At 46.3% G+C, this 19,508-nt stretch overlaps 1 protein-coding gene across 1 annotated transcript in view; it reads right to left on the bottom strand.

Moving 5' to 3' along the window:
* Nucleotides 1-19,508, bottom strand: part of LOC119436281 (piezo-type mechanosensitive ion channel component 1-like) — a 226,650-nt gene that overhangs the window by 78,420 nt on the left and 128,722 nt on the right. The window contains 1 exon segment of the mRNA XM_037703080.2: nt 11,006-11,136. Within this exon segment, the coding sequence (XP_037559008.1) occupies nt 11,006-11,136 (131 nt within the window).

Below are 19,508 nucleotides of genomic sequence, written 5' to 3'. Positions count from 1 at the left end.
TAAGTTTTCTACTACTTTTAGAATTCGTTATCACCTAACCTTAAGGAACCCTGCACTATTAACATGTTTAAGCATAACGTTTGTGCTTTTCTTCAACTTGTGTAATTCTGTATTAATGATGAAGTAGCACTGGTACATTATTTCTTGTTACTTTGGCCATACATGCTGCACTAATTAAATTATTAAATTAGATGTTCTAGGAGGTCCCCCCAGTCAGTCTGACTATGGGACCTTCTCCTGTATTTACCATGTATATGTTACATATCCTATGCATAAAATTGACAGTCACTTCAGCATACGCCAAAAAAGGGTGAAGGCAAAAGCCTGGGCGCTCATGAGACTTTCATTAAATTACTTGACATTCTCTTTCAAATGTGTTGTTACTTATTACTTGTTTTTTTCCAACCAAAGGTCGTGGGTTCAAGTGCCTTAACTGACGCTACCCTAATTAACTCTGCCTTAATTAACATGCCCTAATTAACACCAAAGGCCGTAGGTTCGACTCCCACCGAAGGTCGTGGGTTCGAGTGCCTGAATTAACACGATGACGACGGTGACCCGCACACCATCACAATTGTTGCATGAGCATTTGTATATAGGTAAGACACGATGCCGGGTTGGTGCAGTAAGCAAATTACTACACCGAGTCGTCATCGTGTATGATTTCACTTAGACACGGTTTTCGGTCAAGGATGTTGAAGGTCGACTGAATGATGAGACTTATAAGGCTTTCGCCTTAATAAAGAACGTTTCTTATTCACTAGGCATTTTGTCTGAGACATAGGTTGGGTAGACTTGACGTATACTGTGTATTTGTGATGTATGTATTCTGAACTTAAAACACAGCACCATCAAGGCTGCAGCCAGCAGTGAAGACATTTTCCAAGCTGCCATTACTGAATATGCAATGCTTGTCATGCGTGCGAAAGTGTCCATATTTAAGTTAAGTAGGAAGCATGCATGTAGATATTCAAATAATAACAGACCAGCCATCCTCACAAATATAAGAACACTACACCAAGAGCCAAAAAATACTAAAATTTGGCAAGAAATGGTAAAAATTGTGTTATTATTCAATATATTAACTTTTTATTTAAGGTTAGCAGACTTTGTTCTGTAGGAGTGCTATGAACAGGCACTCTGCTTTATAGTCACAGCAACAATTATCCGTTCTTCATACTAGCAGTAATGTTCATAAGTATTATTAATGAAATATTCACGTAACGGATGTTGATGATTTGGTTACTGTTATTCATTGGTTCTGCCAGCTGATGTCGCTGCCAAGCAGGTTGGTCTATATAATTGATGGGTTTGAAAAATAGACCATAAAAAATCACTCAGTGACTTTACTTGTCTTTTCTGAAATTGGTTTTGCCCTTAATTACATGCGAATTAACAGTCTGAAAGTATTTGTGTCAATACGACAATAATAAATGTGTGCTAAAAATTGGCCCTTTTACAATTAAAAAAAAAAAAGGGTAAACTCGACAGTAATGCAGTTCCACTCAACGTTGAAAGCTGGGGAAGTGCGGAGCAGTGATTCGGCGCAGTGATTCGGCAGTGTTTCCCTTGTGTTTATCTTGTGTTTAGCTATTCTTTTCACGATATTTGGATTAGCTTCCCTGCGCTGGCGAGCAACTTCTGCTTTTCGGGTGCACACCACTTGATCAGCCCTGCGTCGGCGCTGTCTTTCACGGGCGAGCGCCTGCTGTCGCTGCAAACGTGCTTGCTGCTCAGCGTTCATGGCAGGAAAGAGCATCCCGGAGCGTGGGGACGGCTCTCTTTGAGCGCGCCTTTCCACTTGTGAGGCTGTGGTCTTGACTAGTTTCTGTATCAGCTTGGCGTTTTCGATCGAGTTTTCATTCATTTGGGTTATTGAATGCGTTAATTCATGATGTTTTCCTCATTTTATGTTATTTTATACTTATTTGGTTTAATTTTATCCATTCTTAGGGGAATTTTATGGGACTATTATGCCTTACGTAGACCTTGTGTTGTGCGTGACACCCACCGACAAGGGACGACATCCCGGGCCCCTAAAGTGCTCCGCACTTCCTTTGAGTTATGAACTCGTCGAGGGCAAGCAAGTGCGTTCAGACTCTTGGCTAATGCCTCCTAGATAGCACAATGCCGGTGCAATTCGATCCGTCATGTCGTGCTACCTTGCCTGACTGCCATAGAATCTAATGGGGACGCTCCCGAGTAAGCCGTGGTGATTTTGATGTCACTGCTTTCCTCATACCGGGCTTGGCAATGGAAATTTCGGTCCACGTAGCATGATGTCATAAACTAGAGTGCACAGGCCTGCTATCTAGGGGACGTTGGTTTGGCGCTCTTGATTTGGCCTTACCGAAGTGCAGTTGGAACGCAGGCGAGAGCTTGCGCGGACAAGGAACAAGCGGATAACCGAGGCTTCCAGGAGCAAGAGCGAGGGTGACGTGGTGTTGTGGCAATGCCCTTTCCCCCTACGCAACACCTGGCGCGCTATCGTGGCAGCAGGTGTTCCCTTTCGCCCACTTTGCTCAGTCGAGGTGCGCTCGTGACATGGCGTCATAGCCAATGGGTATTTAGGCGTCGTTTTTCGCTTGTCCAGACGACAGACACCGGCTTTTTCGCTCAACGGGCCATTTGATGCTATCACATTAAAATCATAAAAGTTGGCAGGTATGTAATACCAGTTAAACCTCAATATAACAAACTTCAATATACGTATCTAAATTCTCAATACAATGAACTACAGTTAAACCTGGATATAACAAAATTAACAAATTCCCGAAAAACTTCGTTATAAAGAGGATTTCGTTATATGCAGGTCCGGCACGAAAATTCGAAAAAGAAACGCCTACCGTATTTACTCAATTCTAACGCGCCCTCGATTGTAACGCGCGCCCGTTTCCATGACCAAACTAGAGGGAAAAAAAATTCTTTACAGTACCGCGCACCACATGCTTTCATACAGAAATACAACTACAGTTAAACCTGCTTATAACGAACCTCCATATAACGAATTCCTGGATATAACGAAGTTTTTCTATTCCCCGCCGTTACTCCATAGAAGCACATGTATTTGAGACCTCTACGTAACGAAGTGGCAGCGGAAGACTCCCTCCGATATAACGAATTTTCCCCTCCGACAACCTTGAGATTTCGTCCCAAATTTTGTCATTTTTGCGCGAGCAGCAACCGGAAGCACCTCCTCCGCCGTGACGGAATGCGAAGCGAGCGCACGTGTGTGTGCGTGCGTGTGAGAGGTGGGCCTGCATCCCTCGACCCGGCGATCTTGCCGCCGCGGGCGTGACCTTTCCCCCTTCCTTCATTCAAACCTGATCCTGCCGCTTGCTGCAGCTGGCCTAGCCCACCAAGCCGGCACTCTCTCCTTTTTCAGTTGATGTTTCCGACGCGCTGGTACACGCTGTGACACATCACACTCGATGAGCGCGGACACGCGCAGTCAAACGCTGGCGGCGTGTAGAAGTGCCGCTGGAGAAGCGAGCGAAGTGACCTTCGTGCTGTTGTCTATCGCTTCAACGCAAACTGAGCGCCAAAAACACACAGCATGCACAAAGCTATGAGCTGCTGACGCACCTACACTGCTAGACTCTGCCCCAACGCAAATCACTTTCAAGATACGGTCCGCGCGACCGCGCGCCGCCGTGCAGTATGATGCCCGTGTACAGTACAACGCCGCCCCGCTATCCCTCCCTCCTCGCTCCCTCGCCGGTGCCTCGAGCGCAACGAAAGAAGGCGCGCTTCCCTGCTTTTCTTGCACGCGCGAGATTTAGACGCGGTCGTCGACTCCCCTCGCACGTTTTCACTCGCACATACAGCATACGGCGCGCGGTGACTGCATTATTGTCCTTGGACTTTACACGGAATATCTATGAGCCAAAACCAATTTTAGGGCCACAACGCATCATAGACACCATCTTTATATAGCAAATACGGATCTCAAGGGCCATACTTTTGCTGGCGGAAACCGAAAATACGTCATAGTTGTCGTCCCCGGCACTTTGGGCGGCCAATGCCATCGTCAAGCTACCAAACCGAGCGACATGAAAAGTCAAAATGGCCGCTCGGGCTGGCGCGGGGTGGCAGTTCGCAACGTATGATGCGGGAACGGTCCCACAGTTGCGACGCAACAGCGGGGTTACCAATGCATTGGGTTCTATGGGAGCTGTGCCGGGACCAGCCGAAAACAACGTAACAGCCGGGAAAACACAGCCCCCGGGAACGTAACAGCGGGGTTCTACTGTAACACTATACAACGCCATCATGACGCTCGCTCTTCGTTTCCGATGCCTCGCGCTTGTGCGAAACGACACGCGTCCACGCATCCGGTACCTGGTGTGACATTCCAAGGACGAGTGCTTCGACGAAAATGGAAAATGGGTGCGCATTACAATTGAGGGCGCGTTAGAATCGAGTAAACACGGTAAGCGTTTTTTTTTTCGAATTTTCGTGCAGAACCTGGATATAACGAAATCCTCTTTATAACGAAGTTTTTCAGGAATTTGTCAATTTCGTTATATCCAGGTTTAACTGTATCGCTCAAGATTTACTCTCAATACACTAAAGTTGCAATGAACAAAAAAGTCCCGTGGATGCGTGTCGTTTCGCACAAGCGCGAGGCATCGGACACAAAGAGCGAGCGACACGATGGCGTCGTAGCATCGTATAGTGTCACCTAGTGTCAGGTTAGTGAAGCGCAGAGACTTGCGCAGTAACCAAAAAGTGGCGCTGCCAGTGTGTTGAAAAAAAAAAATGTTTTGTTTTTCTTCGGCAACATCAACTGGATAAGGAGTGCCGGCTTGGCGGGCTAGGCCAGCTGCAGCAAGCGGCGGGATCAGGTTTGAATGAAGGGAGGGGGAAAGGTCACGCCCGCGGCGGCAAGATCGCTGAGTCGAGGGATGCAGGCCCACCTCGCAGTCGCCGTAAATTCCAGCGCACCACCACCGCTTCGCATTCCATCGCGGCGGAGAATGTGCTTTCGGTTTCTGCTCGTGCAAAAATGACAAAATTTGGGGCGAAATCTCTAGATTGTTGGCGGGGAAAATTTGTTATGTAGTGACAAATACCGGTGCCAGCAGAGGACGAAGAAGAAGACGTTTTGTTGTTGTTGGTGCTCGCACTCGCTCCGCTTGGCCGTTGCCTGTTTCTGGCATTCATAAAAACGCCAAGCGTATCTAACCTTGAACGCGTCCTATCAATTGGTGGAGGTGCTGGGTAGGTGGAAGTTCGGAATCAATTGACGGGAGGAAGGCTTCTAAGGAGGACGAATCGGCGGTGGTAACAGGAGTAATGCTGTCGACGTGAAGACTCATCGTGTTGTCAGGCAGTTGAGTGGAGTAGGCGAAATCAACATCGTCAAGCCGACCTGTACATTCACCACGGAATAAGGTGGCTGGGGAAGAGGACTGATTCGCGACATAAATGGCGCTGCAAGAGTTTTCGACTGTGAGAACTGCAAAAGGAAGGAGGAAGTCTTTGCGAGAGGTGAAGGCTTCGGAGGGCGCAAACAGGGCGGTGGAAGAGGGAGCATAGTCGCAAGAAAGTGGCACAAGAACACAAGACAAAGGAGGTATATCAGTGTCCGCGGCGACGAACACTCGAGAAGGCGGCTTGTCAGATGCGGCGTCACATGTCGGCGACAACTCAAGTTCGGCACGCGCACAGTCAACAACGGCATGGTTAGTAGCAAGAAAGTCCCAACCCAAGATAACGTCGTGTGAGCACGGTGAAAAAACGACGAATTCGACTACATACAAAACGTCCTGAATGACAAGGCGAGCTGTGCATGCCACTGAAGGGTGAATGTGGTGCGCGGTTGCGGTACGCAGGGAGACGTCGGAAAGCGGAATCGTAATTTTTTTGAGCTTGCGGCACAGTTCTCCACTAAGAATAGACACAGCGGCTCCAGTATCGACAAGTGCTTGCACAGAAACACCTTCGATATTCACGGTGATTTCGTTCGCAGGTAGAAATCGAGGCCTTGAAGTTGTCGACACGAGCGCAGTTCTTGCCTCCGGAACTGCGAGGGCTAGTTTTCCGCTTGGACGGGTGGGGGGCGACGAACCATTGGGGAAAGTGAACGGCGACGTGGTGAGGGCGACCGACGTGGGCCGTAGTCACGTCGATTCGGTGAGCAGCTGTTCATCGTTGAGTGGGAGGAGATCGGGTGTGGTGGCTCAGAAGGAAAGTAGCCTTGATTTACTTCGCCCGCACTAGTACGGATGTCACGACGACGACAGAAACGTGCGACATGGCCAGGTAAACAACAGAAATAGCAAATAGGCCTGTTGTCCTGGGTGCGCCAAGGATTAGTGGACGGCGGTGCGGGACGGCGAAAAGGAGGCGGGTTCGGGTGGACAGGCGCACGCGCAGCGTAAAAGGTATTTGCTGGTCGAACAGGATCCGTGCTGAGTGGCATTGCTGGTGACTGGCGGCGTGCGACCTCAGCATAGGTGAGGGGAGCTGAAACAGGCGGATGCTGGTAGGTGGTTTGGAGAGCCTCAGAAATTTGCATCTCTATGGCCTGTCGTAGCGTCGGAGCAAGCGCCTGCGCAGAGTCCGGGACGCAGGAAACAAGCGACAATTGCCGCGCCACTTCTTCTCGGACAAACTGCTGTATCTGCCGCATGAGCATTGTGGTGTCAGTAGAAACGGAGCCTACAGTTAACGCTGACATGTTGGCTGTGTCAGAGCTCTGGAGGCGTGTAGCAATGCGCTGTTTCCGCAACTCGTCGTAGCTCTGACAGTACTGGACCACGTCCGTGACAGTTTGGTGATTTTTGGCAACGAGCATGTGGAAGGCGTCGTCTTCGATCCCCTTCATGATGTGTCTGATTTTATCGGCTTCGAACATCGCAGGGTTGATGCGACGGCAGAGGTCCACAATATCCTCGATGTAGGACGTGAAGTTCTCGCCGGATTGTTGGGCGCGACCGCGTAAGCGCTGTTCTGCGCGGAGCTTGCGAACAGCGGGTCGGCCGAAGACTTCCGCGAAGCTCGCTTTAAAGGCGGACCAGTTGGCAATATCAGCTTCGTGGTTGTGGAACCACAGCTGTGCTACGCCCGCCAGGTAGAATTTGACGTAGCTGAGCTTGTCGCCGTCATTCCATTTATTGTGGGCGCTTACCCGCTCATACGAAGTGAGCCAGTCCTCGACGTCGTGCTCGTCGGTGCCGTTGAAAATGACAGGGTCTCGCTGTCGTGGTACGCCGGAGCAGGCGACCACCGGAGGTGCGGGAGCACCCTGCTGCGGCGCGTCGTCAGGCATTGCCGAGGCGGGGGGTAGAGTCCAGGTACGGAGTTCCAGGATGAAGAGGGAACCAGCACGCTCCACCAATCATCCGCAAACCAATGGTATGACTGAACGCTTCAATCGCACTCTCGGCAACATGCTCGCTATGTACGTTTCCGCTGACCACACTAACTGCGACCGCATCCTTCCCTTTGTTACGTATGCCTACAACAGCGCCACTCAGTCGACCACAGGATACTCTCCTTTCTTTCTTCTTTATGGTCGCGAACCTTCCTCGTTTATGGACACGATTCTTTTGTATCGCCCCGACGCTTCATAATCTACGACTCTATCCGAAGCTGCCACCTATGCCGAAGAATGTCGTCAGATCGCACGTTCTCTTACCGCGCAAAACCAGGCCAGCCAGCAACATAGTCGAGACGCCGGCTTGTCCTTTCCATCATATTCACCTGGAACGCTGGTATGGCTCCGCGTTCCCTCGTCTACTCCCGGCCTTTCCACAAAGTTCAGCTCAAAGTATGACGACCCTTACTGGGTTCTACGACAGACGTCCCCGGTCAGCTACGTCATTGAGCCCGTTCAGCCATCTACGGACCAACGGCGTCGCGGACGCGAAACTGTTCATGTCGACCGACTGAAGCCGCACTACGACCCACCAGTGCTGCCTGTTCCATAGGTCGCCAGGATGGCTCCTTTTTCGCCGGGGAGTGATTGTAGTGACAAATACCGGCGCCAGCAGAGGACGAAGAAGAAGACGTTTTCTTGTTGTTGGTGCTCGCACTCGCTCCGCTTGGCCGTTGCCTGTTTCTGGCATTCATAAAAACGCCAAGTGTATCTAACCTTGAATTTGTCCTATCAGTTATATCAAGGGGATCTCCTGCTGCCACTTCGTTATGTAGAGGTCTCAAATACATGTGCTTCTATGAAGTAACGACGGGGAATAGAAAAACTTCGTTATATCCAGGAATGCATTATATGGAGGTGAATTATTAGCAGCTTTAACTGTATTTCACTTTTATGACTTCTTGTCCATGAATACCATGTATTTAGAAAGCTCAATATAACAAAGTGTGTTTATACATGATTTCAATATAAAATTTCATTGCTGCCATGAAGGAATACCGAGATAATAAATGGAAGCTTTCGCGGACGAATGGTTGAATTCAGCGACCAAGAGCCACTGCCGAAGCGGCGTGTGTGAAAGCATGCGAGGGTGAGCCCGAAAGGGTGGTGGTTTGGTCAGCGCCGTTTTCCCGCGCGAGCAAGGGGAAAGTGTGTGTGTGGGGGGGGGGGGGGAACAAAGCGCGCTCACGATAATGTGATTAAGCGCGTGCGAGAGGGAAGGGGAGGGGGGCACACCTCTAATTTTTTATCACGGCCCATGGCTGCACATGATTGTCAGTGCGGCTGAGCAGCACATACGCAGCCCACGCGCTCTGTTTCAGAGGCAATCTGCCATGTGTGCAAAGGTTGACTGTGCCAATGGCTTGGCATCATGTGCGCTGTCTTTCCGCACGTTTAGTACTGGAGGTTGCATAATCTTGAGTTTCGGAAGTGCGTCGAAGCGAGAGGCAGACAAAGCATTCCCTTCCTGCTGCTGGCGTTTTTCACGATAGTTTAGTCACACTGTGGGCCACACTATCAGCCGTAGGGACAAAGTGGATGCGAAAGCGTGGCTGGCATCGCTTCGTACTGCCGATGTGATGATATCACTGACATGGCACAAAACCGTATATGAGACCTTATCTTTTGTTGCAGACTCAAATTTTACAAAATGAAATTTTTTTCTCATTAACTTTAGTGTTTTGCAATTGCCCGATAATTCAGAAAATTTTGCGGCCCCTTCCGTGCAAGAAAAAATACATCGGCGACTGTACAAGTTCTTGCACAAAAAATCAAATTTTAATATAACAAAATTTCGATATAACAAAGCAAATTGTAGGTTTTAATGGCTTAGTTATATCAAGGTTAAACTGTAATAATAAAGGGGGGAAAATGCAGTGGCAAATGCACATCAAGAAGAGGTTGCACACAGGTGCCAGCCAATTAATTTTGCCCATTTTTGCTGGCATGTGCATGTGTGTGCGTCAATGGTCAAAGCACTAAGAACTTGCATCATATTGGCAAAACAAGCAAGATACATTTCTTTGCTCTTTGCCTGCACTGGTGCATTGCTAACACTGCATATATGCCATTTACAGAGGACCACCAAGATGCACAGAAATGTTGGAGTGAAACAGGCATGAGCTTTTGTGAGATGAAAGTGACAACCGAGTCTAGCGGTGTCTGCAGTGTCTGCTACGCTCACCTGTCGAGTTTAGCAGGCACTGCCAGACTTGTTTGGCCTACATAGTGACGACAGCAGCCTCCATGACAGCAACTCCAACAATACAAGGGGCACACACTTCCCCGTTTTCACATGCACCACTGTCTTGGCACTGTTTAGGATGTTTTTGCACTTTTGTCCATTTCTACCTTGGCCGAAAATAATGGTGCCATAAGCACTTCTCGGAATGAACCGGCTAATCAATGTCTTAATATTGTCTCTCTCCGCACGTAACAATATACAGTGGAACCTAGCTGATACGATTCTGTGTAATAAGTTTTCTTTTTTCTTATCCTTATAATACCATTTGGTTGGATAATACGTATTGTTGGATGATTCAATTTTCAAATGATATGCTTTATTTTCCGGTTCCCATGAAGATTGTATCGAGATTCCACTGTACTCGCTTACCTTAAATTTATAGAAAGTGAAGCAAGTTACATATTGTCTAGGCCATACTTTGGCTTCGCACAGAAATTATGCAAATATTGAGACGCAAACTGGAGTAACAAGTGGCAAGTGCAGCACCTGTGACAGGTTTGTTTCGCACGCTCAGGCTTCGTCCGGTGTTTCAGCAACTGCCAACCTTTTCATAGCAAAGGTGTTTCCCCATTGAAACTAACATGAACATCACATGCTGCTGACATGCTGTTATTGTCAGGTGCAACACACACAGGTTCAAGAGGTTACCAGATGGCCAACCCACACCAGGGTTGCCACAGAGGCCAATTTCTGGCTGGTGCAGCTGGAATAACACAGAATTCACATTAACAGCTTATGAACATACCAAGCATAGTTGAGCTCTGCTCTCACAATCAAAGTTTTTCATTTGCTTATTAGACAATACTTAATTATATTATATATTATATTAAACAATATTTACTAAACAACAGAAATTTTGATGATGAATGTTATAATTTTCACATTAGATAACAGGAGTGTAATGGCAATAGTATTTGCTGGAAATATCTGAATAGAATTATTTGCTCTGCTTAAAGCCATGCACATCTTGATTTGGCAAAATTTTCAATTGGTTGAATTATCAGCTACAACATTACTCAAGAAACACTGCTTTCTTTCTGGGTTTGAAAGCATATATATTTTTTTCTCTACAGTTCTATATATAAATCATCAATCATCACTAAATGCTTTTGCTAAGCCCATTTGTCCACGTGGCCTCTGCCCAACTGTTGGCTCCACATGTCCATGTACTCTCACTCAGCACAGTAGTACATCTTGCAGCAATGCATTTAATATTTGAGGGAGTACACACTTTCCAAGACAAAGCCTAAACACATGCCTAGCTAGATTGACTAGAGTCAATACTCATAACCAATCTTCTAATAGTTCATACACACTGCCACATGAAATCCCACATAACCAAGTAAGTTCTTTTTCATTCCAGCTAGTCCACTCACAGCATTGATGCCTCGGACTTTGACATCTGCATCTTCCTCTTCAGTAGCTTTTCGACTTTTGACATCAAGGTCAAGATCAATATCCATTCCAGCAAAGTCATCAAAGAGGTAGTAGTCCCCGGAGCGAATGGCTGCCAAAAGTAAAGTAGTAACAAATTAGTGACAATAACTAGCACAGCAAACATGGAGTGCAAGCAGTGCCCATAGTACAAGCAGCTATAACAAGACAAAAGCAACAGGCTCCATTGGGTGCACATCAACTGCTTGAATCTCATGACAGCCAGAAGCACCATGCTGTGATAGTAAATTATTTGCATAAACACTTGCCTTTTTGGATGTGTGATTAAGATGGCATTAAGCAGTGAGCAGCTACTCTTAATGCACTAAATAGAGGGCAGCTATGGCACAGGTATAAGGAAGTCCAGCACAAACAGCCCAAAGCCACAAGACGACACTGCCTGTTAAGTACAGACAGACGAAAGCACTAGATGACAAGCTAAAGACAGCAAGGGCATTCAGACCATTGTGCACAACCACACTGATACTGGGAAAGGAAGCCTGCCATGTACTAGACCTTACATGATGACTCAACCCCACAAGCAGCAACAGCTGATTTGCATTTGCCACTGCAGTGAGCGAAATAAGCATGAGAACTTCAGCAACAAATGTGCTACCTTGTTCAAACCAGGGTGATCAATAAACCATGATACAAGCAACGAAATAAGGCCTCTAACCAGAAAAACTGACAAATTATGTGCATGGTTCACTGCTGTACTGAGAGAAATATAAATTAATTTTTAACTGCATATTCTAAGAAACCATGCAGGTATATCATAAACTGCAGTACCTAACATAACAGTTGTCAGGAGAAGCCATCATGTAAAGCAAGCAGGCACAAACGGGCAGCTAAGGACAGGCCAGCTTTACACGCATAGTGTGAAGAGCGACGACTGGACCCCTGACGCTGTGGGGCAATGGCTGAAGGCCGGGGCACACTGGCAAGCCGCACGTGTGGCTGCCCAGCTGTTGATAGTCGGGGCTCCATGTAGCTGTCGAGGTAGGCTGTGAAGCCTGCTGAGACAGGTGACATTGTCAGCTGCCCCATGGATGGAGACTCTCCTCCCCCCGCAGGAGGCTCTTCCTCCAGTAGGGACTGACCCCCCGCAGGGGTAGAGTAGGGGGTGGAGTACTCTGTTTGTAGATTGCCACAGGTTTTTGGGGGAAGAGAGGGGCCAATTTTACCTTGGTGAACCTTTTCTCTGGTAAAACATTCTACCCAGTTGTATGCACCTGTTTATTACGAAATGAATTAGCTCTATTCACAATACAGCAAACATATACAGTTAAACCTGCTTATAACGAACCTCCATATAACGAATTCCAGGATATAACAAAGTTTTTCTATTCCCCGCCGTTACTCCATAGAAGCACATGTATTTGAGACCTCTACGTAACGAAGTGGCAGCGGGAAACCCCCTCGAAATAACGAATTTCCCCCCGCTGACAACCTAGAGATTTCGCTCCCAAAATTGTCATTTTTGCGCGAGTAGCAACCGGAAGCACCTTCTCCGCCACGACGGAATGCGAAGCGGCGGCAGCGCGCTTGGCGCGCTCGAATTCACGGCGACGGCGAGGCGAGAGTGAGCGCACGTGTGCGTGCGTGTGCATGCGAGCTTGCGTGAGGCAGGCCTGCATCCCTTGACCCGGCGATCTTGCCGCCACGGGTGTGACCTTTCCCCCTCCCTTCATTCAAACCTGATCCCGCCGCTTGCTGCAGCTGGCCTAGCCCGCCAAGCCGGTACTCTACTTTTCCAGTTGATGCTGCCGAAGGAAAAAAAATTTTTTTTTAACACGCTGGCAGCGCCACTCTTTGGTTACTGCGCAAGTCTCTGTGCTTCACTTCACTAACCTGACACTAGGTCAAAGTATACGATGCTACGACGCCATCGTGTCGCTCGTTCTTCGTTTCCAACGCCTCACGCTTGTGTGAAACGACACTTATCCACGCATCCAGTACCTGGTGCGACATTCCAAGGATGAGTGCTTCGACAAAAACGAAAAATGGGTGCGCGTTACAATCGAGGGCACGTTAGAATCGAGTAAATACAGTAAGCGTTTCTTTTTCAAATTTTCGTGCCGAACCTGCATATAACGAAATCCTCGTTATAACGAAGTTTTTCGGAAATTGTCAATTTCGTTATATCCAGGTTTAACTGTACCTTAATACTCTGGAAAAATAAAGCTTCATCACAGTACCACCTCCCAGACAGCAATAATTTACAAGTGTGTTGTTGCTGAAGGGGGGTGAACACTACAGTGACAGATTACGAACTGCATTGCCAAAAACTATTGCCACTGGAAAAAAAAAAATGCTTTTGGCATTTACTTATTGACACAAACTACCAAATGTTGAAAGCGATCTGAGAAAACCAACATCGATCAGCTTTGCTCATTAGTAATAGCTGGGTGTAGAACAGCATCTGGCCTGTTACCTTTGAATAGACAACTCCAACATGACAAACCAACTGCGAGCCTGGACTAAGACAGCAGCAGCAGAACAGGAAGAGCAGTGGTGTTGGTATGACACCAGATAATTTTTTTTCCCCCTCACTTTATGAAGAGCCTTAACCCTTTAAGGTGCTAAATACACAATTGTGCATGCAAATGTAGTGCATCAATATAAAGGCACTGATTACAATTGTAATATTTAAAATATGTCACAGACATCTTGAAGCACTTCTGAGTGAACCTATGTTGCAAGTTTGAATAATAAGTGTAATATGTTTCCGTAAAATGAGTTTGAAGTTATACGACAGGATATTTGCCCTCGCAGTGCCAATGTCTTCGTGTAGCAGGTTCACTTTCATTGTTTTCACAATGTTTTACATGAGGCATACATTTCAAGTGTCTGGATAGGTGCTATTCAAGTAGGCTAGACGAGAAATAGTTGAGATTCTGATATCTGATGTTTTTATAAAGAGTTCTCTCATGGAGTCCACATTTTCTAAACTTAAAAGAACTTAATACAGTTAAACCTGGATATAACGAAATTGACAAATTTCCGAAAAACTTCGTTATAAAGAGGATTTCGTTATATGCAGGTTCGGCACGAAAATTCGAAAAAGAAACGCTTACCGTATTTACTCGATTCTAACGCGCCCTCAATTGTAACGTGCACCCATTTTCCGTTTTCGTCGAAGCACTCATCCTTGGAATGTCACACCAGGTACCGGATGCGTGGACGCGTGTCGTTTCGCACAAGCGCGAGGCATCGGAAACGAAGAGCGAGCGTCATGATGGCGTCGTAGCGTCGTATAGTGTTACAGTAGAACCCCGCTGTTACATTCCCGGGGGCTGCGTTTTACCGGCTGTTACATCGTTTTCGGCCGGTCCCAGCACAACTCGCATAGAACCCAATGCATTGGTAACTCCGCTGTTGCGTCGCAACTGTGGGACCGTTCCCGCATCATACGTTGCGAACTGCCACCCCGCGCCGGCCCGAGCGGCCATTTTGACTTTTCATGTCGCTTGGCTTGGCGGCTTGATGATGGCTGCCCAAAGCGCCGGGGGCGACAACTATGACGTATTTTCGGTTTCCGCCAGCAAAAGTATGGCACTTGAGATCCGTATTTGTTATATAAAGATGGTGTCTATGACGCGTTGTGGCCCTAAAATTGGACCTCTTCGATTATCCGTCCCTGATAGTCCCGGACTGTCCGAAGCAATGCTTTCAGCCAATGAGCGTTGACTGTGCAGCTTCTTGGACAGTCCGGGACTATCAGAGACGGATAATCGAAGAGGCCCATTGGTTTTGGCTCATAGATATTCCGTATAAAGTCCAAGGGCGATAACGCAGTTGCCGCGTGCCGTATGCTGTATGTGCGAGTGAAAACATGCGAGGGGAGCCGACGACCGCGTCTAAATCTCGCGTGCGCAAGAAAAGCAGGGAGGAAGTGCGCCTTCTTCCGTTGCGCTCGAGGCACCGGCGAGGGAACGAGGCGGAGGGATAGCGGGGCGGCGTTGTACTGTACTCTGGCATCAACTGCACACTGCGCGGCGGCGCGCTGTCGCGCGGGCCGTATCTTGAAAGCGATTAGCGTTGGGGCAGAGTCTAGCAGTGTAGGTGCGTTGGCGGCTCATAGCTTTGTGCGTGCTGTGTGTTCTCGGCGCTCAGTTGGCGTTGAAGCGACAGACAACAGCATGAAAGTCACTTCGCTCACTTCTCCAGCGGCGCTTCCACACGCCACCAGCGTTTGACAGCGCGTGTCCACGCTCATAGAGTGCACAGCGTGTACCAGCGCGTCGGCAACATCAACTGGAAAAGGAGAGACTGCCGGCTTGGCGGGCCAGGCCAGCTGCAGCATGCGGCAGGATCAGGTTTGAATGATGGGAGAGGGAAAGGTCACACCCGCGGCGGCAAGGTCGCCGGGTCGAGGGATGCAGGCCTGCCTCGCACACGCTCGCACGCACACGTGCGCTCGCTTCGCATTCTGTTGAGGCAGAGAGGGTGCTTCCGGTTGCTGCTCGTGCAAAAATGACAAAATTTGGGGCGAAATCTCTAGGTTGTCAGAGGGGAAAATTCATCATATCGAGGGGGTCTCCCGCTGCCACTTCATTACGTAGAGGTTTCAAATACATGTGCTTCTATGAAGTAACGGCGGGAAATAGAAAAACTTTGTTATATCCAGGAATTCGTTATATGGAGGTTCGTTATAAGCAGGTTTAACTGTAGAAAGTTCCTTATTTATTCTGCAGCTGTACGGTTTTCACGATTCTAAGGTAAAAGAAATATGATGAAACTAAATTTTCATTAAATAGAATTAACAGGTGTTTGAAGGGGTTAAGTCCTCATAAAGTGACACATTCAGCCTTCAAGTCTGAAACCTCCAGAGGTAATTTTTTTTAACTCTTTCCTTATCACAACCATTGAACGCAGGTCACGAGAGACCCATGAGTGCCACACCCAATTTCAATCCTGGCGACATTATGGACTAGCTGCACACCCAATAATGGTGAAAATGGCAGGCACTCTGGTAATCGAGCTCTCACAAGAACGACGGTCCCACAATTCTACTGTGTCCTCATGCTACTATAGCAGTGAATCTGCGGATGATGTCAGATCTTCTCTTTAGCTGTCTTTTGATATATAGCATGCTATGGTAACCACAATAATATAGTTAATAAAAAGTCGTTACTAAAGCGTTTAAGAAAGGGTAATTCTTTTTTTTCTATGTTAAGAAAAGAGTTAAATGGGAGCTTTAGCTCAGGGGCTCCTATCTAAATACATGCGAAAGGAGAAATCTTTTTTTCTTGGCAACCATTGCGCCGCGTCAATTTTGAGGAGGTTTCATGCATTTCAAAGAAAAACTTAGAATCTAGTGACCGTTGGTAGTGAAATGTTGATTTAGGCAGTCAATTGTTTAATAAAAATTGTTGAAAATTTCAAACTCTTACAAAATGAAATTATCAAGTTTGCGACTCTGTAACTATACCACAATTCTGTATATTGCATCTAATAGTACATCTTAAGCAGACAAAACTGATATATTATACATGGCTCTCAAATAGACTTATATGTGCGTAGGACTCATGCAAAACGCTTGTAAACAATGTAGGAAATTGTTGTAGGATATAAATTCATATATATCAAATTTGTCCGTTTTGGATGCTCTAACTGATTCAGTTTACAGAATTGCGATATCTGTTATTGGTTCAAAGCTACAATTTGTAAACATTGTGTTTCTATTTTTTTTTCAAACTTACCATTTTTTGCAAATTCCTTATAAAAAATTCATGCCTTAAATTGAAATTCCACTTCCAACAGTCACTAGAATTTAACCTTTTCGCTCAAATGCAACAAATTTCTTTAATATCGGCCCAGTGGTTATCCCAGAAAAGCGTTTCTACATTTTACATGTATTTGAATAGGCAGCATCGAAGTTGGGCCCGAGCTAAAGCTTCCTCTGGAAAGGCCCCTCACCAGGTCTGGCCATTTTGAGCTGACAAGTGCAGTGTATACAATGCTTGCTCACGATCGTGTCTGCTAAGAATTACATTGCTACGCGCCGCGAAAAGAGCTGAAATTTCGAACTAAACGTCGTTTACCTTTCTCCTCGCGAGCGCCGCGCTCCAAGACCCCGGGATGATGTATATCAGCAAGTGCGCCTACGTACATGTCTATGCTGTGACATCGCTCAGAGTGACACGTGACACTTTGAGAATTCTTTAAGGCAACATCTGTTATTGTGTAATCTGTTGCTTCAATAGACAAATTAATGTTTAGAGAAATAAAACACACAAAACACAATGTCAGCGTGTTTTTGTTTTGCTTCGCACCACAGCAAGAGAGATGTACTTCCGTTTCGTCTGCTTGCTCCCATGTCATGCAGTGGCACGCAGTGAGAGCGAAAACTGTCATTATCTACCGTGCTCCAGCGCACGATAATGCTCTGCGATTTGCTTACGTCTGCCTCAGTGTTCATGTAGCACTGACTTATACCGCTAGTCAGGTGTTCTCGTGCACAGCACGCAAAATCGTGCGCTGCGCGAAACGAGACAAACGCAACAGCTCGCGCGTGTGCAACCAACAGCGGAAGTGCGCCGTGCGCCAGGAAAGTGAGAGAAAAAAAAAAAAAAAAGGTGGGTCCCATGACGTATGCGTCATGCTAGCCTCCAGCTCCGGTATGGGAGAACGCAGGGAAGGAATTTCACTTGCGGAGGCTGGATGGGGCAAGTGGAGAGAGTGTCCTTGTTGGCGGTGACGCTCACCTCCTGAAATCATGGGTTCGCGCCACTGAAATATTTCTATCTTGGCTATTAATGACCCAATTTGAAAAATTCTTGCGGTAGAACGCTTCCGAAGGCACGTAATAACTTCCAGCATATAACCAAAATTTGCTATGTTGCCTGGTGAGAGGCCCTTAAAGGTTATTGCAGTTTTTTTAAAGGAAAACCTTGTTTCAGGTAGTAGAATTTTGCCAGACTGGCTGTATTACTTGAAGTAGGCAAAATTTACTTGTGAAAAATCACAAGTAATTATCAAACTATAAAAATTCAGCAGTCCCTTTTTCAATAAATGACCTTACAGCACATATAACTGTGGCATTGAAGCTGGTCAATGCTTGAGGCATCAATTCCTGTGGTTAGCATAAGTTTTGACATATTTATCTGTGAAATATGCCATGGTAGTATAAGTTTTGAGACATTTATCTGTGAAATATTTCCTGGAATACATTGTTGTTTTGTGTAGTTTTGTACTGCACTGCATAAGAATAGATTACAAGAAAATACATGGAACACCTACGTAATTGGTGTATTTTAAGGATGGATATCTCAAGACTGGTGATAGTTTCACGATTCATACTTAAGCAAACATGCCCCAACTAGCTTTAATTCTGCCAATGCAATATGTGCATGAGAGTAAAACAAAAACAAACAATTACTGAAATACTATTAATTAGCTAATTTCACATTTCAATTTGTCATCTAAGTAACTTGTATTTCCCTTAATCCAGAGCAGACTTGCTACATCTGTCTTGGATAACTTAAGATCTGCAGTCCTTAAAGAAAATTTAAAACAATACATATGGTGGTATTTTTTTAAAAACAGTCACACATAACTTCTGACTTTTTGGTATCAATTGATGGTACTGAATATGGCAAGAGAAAGATGCTCGCTACAGCGCCACAGTTTTCCGAAATATGATAACATAAAATGTGCCATGGCTGCAAGCAAAGACCTCTAACTTGCAATGCCCACTTTATGGATCTGTGAAGAAGAAAGTAAGGCTGCAATTTGTATCCTTAAAACAGTATGTACAGTCATCAACCCATTTTTCAGACACAAAGGTGACCTAAAAAAATGTCAATGTCCATATAATCCATGCGATGATACCTACATAAAATTGTGTGAATGGTTCGTGTTTGCCTGACACACAGTTTGACATGAATGATGTGTTGTCTCAATGCTGTGAAGTGCCATGTCACATGCAACCTTGACTGCACATCACCAGCAGTTTAGGCTGCATTGCACAATCTCAACCTGCAGCCTTCTGGATACATGTGAATTATTTATGTTCTGCCTGGTGTGCACAGATAAGCTTGGTATTAAGCAGGCGCTCATAGTGTTTGCAGCTGTTTGCCTGTGGACATGCAACAATGCCAGTCAAGCCTGCAGGCTTAGTCTATAGCTTGATCACCAATTATGACTACCATGGTGCCATAAGTGCGGCAGAATAAAAGTTGGTGTGCTTGCTCTTATCGCACTTCTGCTGGCTACTCATTTCTCAGCACAATGTCCAAAAACTTTCTTTTATTTATCTGCTCACTATCCCTTCAAGAATTATAAGTGTTAGAGAGAGGAACAGGCAGCATTAAATGCACTTCGTATCATCCTTGAATTCCAGTGTGTCTTCTTTTTGTGTGGCAATGTAAATTTCAATAAAGCACAGTTGAAAGTCCGGCGTCTGTCCGTGTCTAACGCCTTTTCCTTGTGTACGCATCC

This window comes from Dermacentor silvarum, chromosome 1 (genome assembly GCF_013339745.2).
Source record: "Dermacentor silvarum isolate Dsil-2018 chromosome 1, BIME_Dsil_1.4, whole genome shotgun sequence".
NCBI lineage: Eukaryota > Metazoa > Arthropoda > Arachnida > Ixodida > Ixodidae > Dermacentor > Dermacentor silvarum.
Note: the sequence above shows the minus strand (reverse complement) of the source record. Positions and strands in the feature narration are given on the sequence as shown.